The sequence below is a fragment of the Mizuhopecten yessoensis genome, unplaced genomic scaffold (assembly GCF_002113885.1).
Source record: "Mizuhopecten yessoensis strain PY_sf001 unplaced genomic scaffold, ASM211388v2 scaffold10847, whole genome shotgun sequence".
NCBI classification, from domain to species: Eukaryota; Metazoa; Mollusca; class Bivalvia; order Pectinida; family Pectinidae; genus Mizuhopecten; species Mizuhopecten yessoensis.
Genome location: NW_018408751.1, coordinates 829507 through 839873, shown reverse-complemented (window position 1 = coordinate 839873; position 10367 = coordinate 829507). Strand labels below are relative to the sequence as shown.

General features: G+C 34.1%; 1 protein-coding gene across 1 annotated transcript in view; it reads left to right on the top strand.

The window, feature by feature from the left end:
- The window catches only part of LOC110462968 (beta-1,4-galactosyltransferase 7-like), a 23637-nt gene extending 13621 nt beyond the window's left edge, over positions 1 to 10016 (top strand). The window contains exons 4-6 of the mRNA XM_021517259.1: positions 6794 to 6877; positions 8361 to 8459; positions 8859 to 10016. Coding sequence (XP_021372934.1) covers positions 6794 to 6877; positions 8361 to 8459; positions 8859 to 9017 — 342 coding nt within the window. The 3' untranslated portion in view covers positions 9018 to 10016. The remainder of the gene's footprint in view (positions 1 to 6793; positions 6878 to 8360; positions 8460 to 8858) is intronic.
- The last annotated feature ends 351 nt before the right edge of the window (positions 10017 to 10367 follow it).

The window sequence follows — 10367 nt, the reverse complement described above, 5'->3', positions numbered from 1 at the left end:
AATGAGTGCATCAGGGTCTTACGTTCAGATCTTGCAGCGGTTTTGGTAGCTGCGCTACCGATTTTCTTTTTCTTTTCGAGGTTTTCGGACACTGGTGTCGACAAACCTTTATATACCTTTATTATTGTATACACATCATATATAAGTGTGTCCATGAAGGACGCAAACAACCAAATCATTTACTCTGTGTTATTACTTAGCTTTTGAACTAATAGCTTTAATATTTGAAACTCAACACTTTCGACAATTGTGTAGATTCATAGATACATACCTGACAAAGGCTTCAAAAGGTATTTGTTGACACGTAAAATGACAAGAGCGTCACAAGGTTATGTTTTTGACAACCGGAAACCAGTGAAACGGGACGGGAACACCCCTAAACTTTTTACCGCATAATAAATCCGCAATTAGATATTTAAATTAAATAAAAACTATGCATTTTTCCAAAGATAAATACCTGTAGATTTTATTCAGTAAAGGATTTGTCAACACCACCGACAATAAAGCAGATACGACAGATACAATGTAGGTACCAATTGTTGCAATAAGGAAAACACATCAATTTGGTCTTGGCTGCTTCTCCCTTTTTTTATAAGAATTGAAGCAACTTGAGTTCGTTTTCTTGCATAGAGTACCTGTCATACTATATATTTTTCAATGTTCATTATTAAGTCTTATAATAGCCCTTTTTATCACATAATGTACGGTGTTATTCAGTGAATATACCTATGTCATATTTTTTGGGCTAATTAACCCATGTAATATAACCTATCAGCCCTGTGATTAGTTGTAAGTTTCAATTGTGACGTCACGCCTAGGACAAGTACATGACGTCACAGACTTACGCACTGGAGTCAAAATGGCGGATTTTTACATTTCAAAATTTCATGAAAATTGTCGTTTTACACGAATAAATGTCACAAATCTTGATTATGTGGTAAAAAGGATCTTACACTCATTTTAATTTCATATGAAATTTATGAAACTCGTCACGAATTTTCTTTCATTTTAGCTCGCCAGAGGCTCGCTAAATTGAAATAATCTTAGAATCGTTTCATGAATCTTAAATGAAATGGAAACTCATGTAAGATCCTATATATAGTTTCTGGATGCCAATGGTTAGGTGTGGGTTTAGAAAGTTAACTGTCCCGAGTTCGACCCTAGCAGACTTTATTTTTCATTTTCCCCTTACTTCTTTCAAACTTTTAAATTCTTAAGAACTTTTATTCTGTAAATGCACCAAAACATGTGATGTTTACACGCTACTTCTATTAAAAAGGACTTTAACAATCAGAAACGAATATTACACAATTCCGTCTTTGCGTATTGCAGAGGTATCTTCTCTTGGGAGCAGGGATTGATTGTTACGTCACTTGTTTGTGAGAGTAACGTCATCAATATTTGAGAAAACGACGTCATTTTCTCGCACAAACCAATGACGTAACAATCAGTCCCTGCTCCCAAGAGAAGATAACTCTTCAATACGCAAAGACGGAATAGTCCGATGGTGATAACAGATAGTTTAATTAGTTGTTAACGGGTACTTTAGCTGGATAGGAGTTTAATATATTCTTAAAACAACATGCTCGTAAATTATGTACAAAAATAAGCACGGCCATTGGCATGGAAAACTTACTACGGGTGACACAATCCTTAAAAAATTGATGTAGATAATATGCTGTAAGATAATAAATAACTAATTTTTAAAAATCAATGTTTGTCAAATTGCATCGCAATGCATGTTCGTGATGGTCGACGAGTTTACAACCACTTGTCATATCGGTTTCTTTGTATTTGTGAGTACTTCATTTGAAACATAACTGACTAAAGTTGTTAAGCTGCCCCAAACACATGAGTTCCCATTGCGTTACCTCATCATGTATGAATACCATTAAAATAAAACAAAAACCCAAAACGCGGTCAACACTATGAGATTATTACATTAGAAGATATTTGTTTAATTAAAGCAGTTAACTTATACCTGGAGCTATTCCATTATGATGATTCCAAATATTATGATTTTCTCAATAAACAATAAATACATGTAGAAGATATTATAATGGTAGCAGACTACGGTCATATAATTACAAAGCCACTACACTCGTTGTTACCCATCACAATAACGTCGTTACACTCGTTATAAACGCATCACAATAAAATCGTTGCAATCGTTGTAAACCCCTCATATACAATATTTACACTTGTTGTAAACCCATCATATAGTTTTTTTTACACTTGTTGTAAACCCATCACTATAAAGTCGTTACACTCGTTGTAAAGCCATCACTATAAAATCGTTGCAATCGTTGTAAACCCCTCATATACAATATTTACACTTGTTGTAAACCCATCATATAATTTTTTTACACTTGTTGTAAACCCATCACTATAAAGTTATTACACTCGTTGTAAACCCATCACTATAAAGTCGTTACACTCGTTATAAATGCATCACAATAAAGTCGTTACACTTATTGTAAACCCATCACAATAACGTCGTTACACTCGTTATAAACACATCACAATAAAATCGTTGCAATCGTTGTAAACCCATCATATAAAATATTTACACTTGCTGTAAACCCATCACTATAACGTCGTTACACTGTTTGTAAACCCATCATTATAAAGTCGTTACACTCGTTGTGAACCTATCATATAAAATATTTACACTTGCTGTAAACCCATCACTATAAAGTCGTTACACTCGTTGTAAACGCATCACAATAAAGTCGTTACACTTATTGTAAACCCATCATATAAAATATTTACACTTGCTGTAAACCCATCACTATAACGTCGTTAACCCATCATATAAAATATTTACACTTGTTGTTTGCAATCGTTGTAAACCCATCACTATAAAGTCGTTACACTCGTTATAAATGCATCACAATAAAGTCGTTGCAATCGTTGTAAACCCATCATATAAAATATTTACACTTGTTGTAAACCCATCACGATAAAGTCGTTACACTTATTGTAAACCGATCAGAATAACGTCGTTACACTCGTTATAAACACATCACAATAAAGTCGTTGCAATCGTTGTAAACCCATCATATACAATATTTACACTTGTTGTAAACCAATCACTATTACGTCGTTACACTCGTTGTAAACCCATCACTATAAAGTCGTTGCAATCGTTGTAAACCCATCGTATAAAATATTTATACTTGCTGTAAACCCATCACTATAAAGTCGTTACACTCGTTGTAAACCCATCATATAAAATATTTACACTTGTTGTAAGCCGTTCACTATAACGTCGTTACACTCGTTGTAAACCCATCACTATAAAGTCGTTGCAATCGTTGTAAACCCATTTATAAACGCGTCACTATAAAGTCGTTACACTCGTTATGAACGAATCACAATAAAGTCGTAACCCATCACAAAAAAGTCGTTACACTTATTGTAAACCCATCACTAAAAGGTCAATACACTCGTTGTTAACGCATCACAATAAAACCGTTGCACTTATTGTAAACCCATCATATAAAATATTTACACTTGTTGTAAACCGTTCACTATAACGTCGTTACACTCGTTGTAAACCCATCACTATAAAGTCGTTGCAATCGTTGTAAACCCATCAAATAAAATATTTACACTTGTTGTAAACCCATCACTATAACGTCGTTACACTCGTTGTAAACCCATCACAATAAAGTCGTTACACTTATTGTAAACCCATCACTAAAAGGTCAATACACTCGTTGTAAACGCATCACAATAAAGTCGTTACACCTATTGTAAACCCATCACTATAAAGTCGTTACACTCGTTATAAACGCATCACAATAAAGTCGTTACACTTATTGTAATATTGTAAACCCATCACTATAAAGTCGTTACACTCGTTATAAACGCGTCACTATAAAGTCGTTACACTCGTTATGAACGAATCACAATAAAGTCGTTACACTTATTGCAAACCCATCACAATAACGTCGTTGCAATCGTTGTAAACCCCTCATATACAATATTTACGCTTGTTGTAAACCCATCACAATAACGTTGTTACACTCGTTATAAACGCATCCCTATAAAGTCGTTGCAATCGTTGTAAACCCATCATATACAATATTTACACTTGTTGTAAACCCATCACAATAACGTTGTTACACTCGTTATAAACGCATCACTATAAAGTCGTTGCAATCGTTGTAAACCCATCATATATTTTTTTTACACTTGTTATAAACCCATCACTACAAAGTTATTACACTCGTTGTAAACCCATCACTATAAAGTCATTACACTCGTTGTAAACCCATTACAATAAAGTCGTTACATTCGTTGTAAAACCATCATTAAAACGTCGTTACACTCGTTGTAAACCCATCGCTATAACGTCGTAAAACTCGTTGTAAACCCATCATTATTAAGTCGTTACACTCATTGTAAACCCTTCACTATAAAGTCGTTACACTCGATGTTAATCCATCGTTGTGAACCAATCACTACAAAGTCGTTACACTCGTTGTAAACCCATAAGTAAAATGTCGTTATACTCGTCGTTAAACCATCACTATAAAGTCGTTACGCTCGTTGTAAATCCATCACTATAAAGTCGTTACACTCGTTATAAACGCATCACAATAAAGTCGTTACACTCGTTGTAAACGCATCACAATAAAGTCGTTACACTTATTGTAAACCCATCACTATAAAGTCGTTACACTCGTTATAAACGCATCACAATAAAGTCGTTACACTCGTTGTAAACGCATCACAATAAAGTCGTTACACTTATTGTAAACCCATCACTATAAAGTCGTTACACTCGTTATAAACGCATCACAATAAAGTCGTTACACTCGTTGTAAACGCATCACAATAAAGTCGTTACACTTATTGTAAACCCATCACTATAAAGTCGTTACACTCGTTATAAACGCATCACAATAAAGTCGTTACACTTATTGTAAACCCATCACAATAACGTCGTTACACTCGTTATAAACGAATCAAAATAAAGTCGTTGCAATCGTTGTAAACCCCTAATATACAATATTTACACTTGTTGTAAACCCATCACAATAACGTCGTTACACTCGTTATAAACGCATCACTATAAAGTCGTTGCAATCGTTGTAAACCCATCATATATTTTTTTTACACTTGTTATAAACCCATCACTACAAAGTTATTACATTCGTTGTAAAACCATCATTAAAAAGTCGTTACACTCGTTGTAAACCCATCGCTATAATGTCGTAAAACTCGTTGTAAACCCATCATTATTAAGTCGTTACACCCGTTGTGAACCCATAACTATACAGTCGTTACACTCATTGTAAACCCTTCACTATAAAGTCGTTACACTCGATGTTAATCCATCGTTGTGAACCAATCACTACAAAGTCGTTACACTCGTTGTAAACCCATAAGTAAAATGTCGTTATACTCGTCGTTAAACCATCACTATAAAGTCGTTACGCTCGTTGTAAATCCATCACTATTAAGTCGTTACACTCGTTGTAAACCCATCACTATAAAGTCATTACACTAGTTGTAAACCGATTACTATAAAGTCGTTACACCCGTTGTGAACCCATCACTATGCAGTCGTTACACTCGTTGTAAACCCTTCACTATAAAGTCGTTACACTCGTTGTAAAACCATCACTATAAAGTCGTTACACTCGTTGTAAACCGTTCACTATAAAGTCGTTACACTCGTTGTGAACCCATCACTACAAAGTCGTTACACTCGTTGTTAACCCTTCACTATAAAATCGTTACACTCGTTGTAAACCCATCAGTATAATGTCGTTATACTCGTCGTTAAACCATCACTGTAAAGTCGTTACGCTCGTTGTAAATCCATCACTATAAAGTCGTTACACCCGTTGTGAACCCATCACTACAAAGTCGTTACACTCGTTGTAAACCCATAAGTATAATGTCGTTATACTCGTCGTTAAACCATCACTATAAAGTCGTTACGCTCGTTGTAAATCCATCACTATTAAGTCGTTACACTCGTTGTAAACCCATCACTATAAAGTCGTTACACTCGTTGTTAACCCTTCACTATAAAACCTTTTAGAATTGCAGTCGATTCTCTATAGAGAAGATGAAACTACCAAAAGGACTTTGTGTTCTGGCTAAGAGTGTAACTTACCCTGTCAAGTTGTATACCTTTCATTTTTTTTATACATTTCTCATTAGATTTGCTCCCCTTATTTTGATGCTGTTTTTTTCATAATATCTAAACTGTGTATACAATAGTTGGTATCGTTTTGTAGCGATTTTTATGTTGTCGTTGGTTATTAGCGATATTATGTTTTTCCACCTGTAATTTCATATTGACATATCATCGAATTTTGCAATGCTAACAATCCTCATTTTTCTTTGTTAACATAATTTCGAAAATGTCATTGTTCCAGTGGTACGTTACAGATCTAGACAATGACCAATGCATAATGACTTTTTATACCGACAATGTAGAATGGCGAATGACATACTACAAAAGTAGGATTTTTTGCGGTGTGGAAATGCTCCGGTTTTTGAGGCAATTGTTGCAAAAACAGTCAATAATTATTTATAAATTGATTTCAAAACCTTTGTCAACAGGGATATTTTCACACCACGATCAGTTTAAAGGGTCACACCGTAAATATTTCCGCACTCTTAGATGTCCTCTTTTGCACTATAAAGCATCGTTTGAAATATACCATGTATCGGAATTTCAAGCTAAACGATATAACAGAGTGTACTAATATTAGTTAATATCCAAAAAAAAATGTTCTTTTATTTTATATGATATTTTTATTTATAGCTGAACGGCATGTCCAACGATTTTTGGGGCTGGGGTAAAGAAGATGATGATTTATACCAACGGATGCTGAAAGTGGGATTACAAGTAATGATGTCTTTACTTCAGTATCTTCGTTTGTTCTGTCCATAAAGTGCAATACATCTTTTCTTTGTCTGGCTTTCTGTATCAACTTTGTAAATATTAAATACCGTATTTGCCGTAATACGCCCTCCTCCCCCTGGAAGTGTCCCTCTCCCTTTTTCGGGAAGAATTAAAACTATGTTGACTCCCCTCCCAGACCTCATCAGATACTTGCATTTTAAAGCTGAGAGCTATGTCTGGTGATTATGGCCGGACTCATCGTGAAGCAAATTAAAAAGTAATTATTTCAAAGCTCCGGCCACACAGGATTGTTTAAAATGTAATTCGCTGATAGCGACTGGTTGAATTTGCTAATTTCTTTCTGTAATAATTCATATTTTGTTATCCTGATAACCCCCTCTTATTTAAGCCAATGTTTAAGTGCCTTGTGCGCTAATTACGGAAAATACGGCAGGTGCTTCTACTTCATATGCTTTCAAACAATCATCCTTTATAATACAGAGTGATACGTAACTCCTTGGAGTTAAATTTTTGTTTCAGATAATTGCTTAAAATTCGTGAAATTTATTTTTCAAGGTTGTTCTTTAAACGAGCTCATCAACAAATTCGCAAATATAATACAGAGCAAAATAAAACTTAAATTGCGATTGTTTTGGAATGAGCTATAATCTCAACGAATTAATCAATGTGGGTAAATAGAGCTCTCTCAAAAAACATGAGCAATTCGCAATATTCTAAATTACATTTGGTTGACAGAGTCGATATTAAACATAGATTTCTCATTACATGTTATTAAATACACATCAGAATAGCATACATGTAAATCGAAAATGACTTGCCGTAGAAAGGGTCATAGAATTTAGGCATTGCACTAAGTAGAAACTGATTCAAATTAACTCGTTTAGTTTCTATCTAGTGGAGATTTTATTCTTATTTGGTTGCCGTCCTTACTTCCCATTTCTAGTGATAATTCAAGTATCTTATAATGAAATATAGTGATGATTACAATGCGTTATATAGAAAAAAAGGTTAAGTTATATATTTCGATTTTTCTGCTACGTTACTTGACCTTTAACCATTCGAACTACTTAGTTACTACATTTTCGTACACATGCATTAAAATTGTAATTCATTATCATTTCCAAACAGAGAGAAAATTGTTATAAGTACACCATGAACCATTCAAATCTTTCAAGCATTAAATATATTTCATAATAATATAAAATCAATTGATATTATTGTTGACCACAGTTTGTAATAGCTAATATCACTGGGAGACACAGCAAGCTTAGAAAATCAATTTTATGACCTAGTTCTTAACTTTAGCATCTAGTTTTTGAAAAACAATCTAGTTCGATTTTAGCGTCTAATTTTACAGAACACAATCTAAATTATGTATCAAATTATAATTATATTCCCTCTTATTATAAGCATAAATTATATCATTGTCTTTTGGAATACAAACAACTTTCCTTATTCTAAGCAGGTTAGTCAGCCAGTTGCATCGAATTGGAGCAATTTTCGATATATACATAACGTGGAGAAACGGTCGAGAGACAAAGCAACCTATTTCAACCAAAATAGAGTAAGTACATTTGCGTAATATTTTCGTACTCTATTGTTACTTAAAAGAAAACATACCGGTGCAATATGAATTTCCATTTAAATCAACAAAGACAAACGGAAAATTACAATAAGAAACTTAATTTTCCAATACTTATGATGCGAATTTTAATTGGTGTATACAAAGTTCACAATGTGCCTATTTATAGCCTACATGTTTTAAAAATATCTTTTGCGTTTTCAATGCAAATAAGATAAGAGTTTATGTAAGAGTGAGGAATTTTACGGTACACAATGAACTATAAAGAGAGGATTAGAGGGGCAAATCATGATGTTGTTTTCAAATATGAAAATGCAATCCTTTATCTGACTATATGACACATGGATGTAAACTAAGAGAAATAAACATTTTTCATTCCAGTTCAGGTCAATTTTTAACATGCGGTCTGGATTAAACAGCACAAAGTATACCCTACAGAGTCGGAACACAAGCGTTGTGAATGGAACGACTGTACATTTTATAAATGTCATTTTACATTGTGACTTACAAAAAACTCGTTTTTGTCTTAAGGGAAAGTAACTTTTAATATCAAAATAACAAAGCATGTGAATGTTTATAATATTGATGTGAAAAGGTGGTGCTAGGCAAACAACGATAGGTCTGAGCATAACGTGGCCGAAAGAATATTGTAGATTTTTCTGATCTCAAGGATCCCCGTATCACTGCCAAAAACCGTGACTAAGTGATGGAAACTGTTGGTTTCCGGCAGGGTTATAGCTTTGATAAATTATTCATGAAAAAAAAGCGGCACTTAACTGAGAAATTAATAATGAAGGCGACTTACACAAACTTAGGACGGTCTGTTCTTTTTGCAATTTATTTTAATATATGACATTTGGCATAACTCGTTAAAAGGTTTAATTAATTGGGGGCTTGTTAATTTTGCTGTGATTCTTGTTCTTATTATTAATAGGTACTTCAAACAGATGAGGGGACTTATGGCATTTGCAACATTTCTTCTTTTAGGTTTCATTTTTATACAACATTTTATCTTGTGTGCTACAAAAATGAATAAAGGGATTTCATGTTTTAAATTTGAAGTACAGTACAGAAGACAAACTGTCTCATTCCTTTGTTGTTGATTTTGTTATACTGGCATCAACTTATAAAGTGCAATGCAATTCACTTGCATTTTACCATTATATGTTGTCAGGTTAGGTCATAATAGGACAGAGGTATTTGAAGCATCATAAAACGTTTCTGTTTTGCACTTGTACGCTTTGATGTCTGTCTAATTATTTAACTTGGCATTCCAGTGGTCATCCAAAAATAGGATCGCATTATCTGGAGTTTGTCTTTTCTTAGTTTTTTGTTAACATATCAAACGGGAACACAGGGTTTGTAAATTACACCTTGATGTTTAAAAAAATCATGGCAAAATATTCACATTCAAATATTGCAAATAAATCTCCAGAGTTAGGACTCAACCACGAGGTAAATTTTTGTACCATTATTGTGTATGTCTCTTTAAGTCAAGCAATCACATACACATGAATGGTTGCTAGGGTTGCAGCGATAAATTAAAATGACGATCAGATACAATACGTATCACGATACTGAGGTCACGATACAATACGTATCCCGATACAGAGGTCACGATACAATACGTATCACGATACTGAGGGCACGATACAATACGTATCACGATACTGAGGTCACGATACAATACGTATCACGATACGGAGGTCAGGATACAATACGTATCACGATACTGAGGTCACGATACAATACGTACCACGACACTGAGGTCACGATCCAATACGTATCACGATACAGAGGGCACGATACAATACGTATCACGACACTGAGGGCACGATACAATACGTATCACGAGACAGAGGTCACGATACAATACGTATCACGATACTG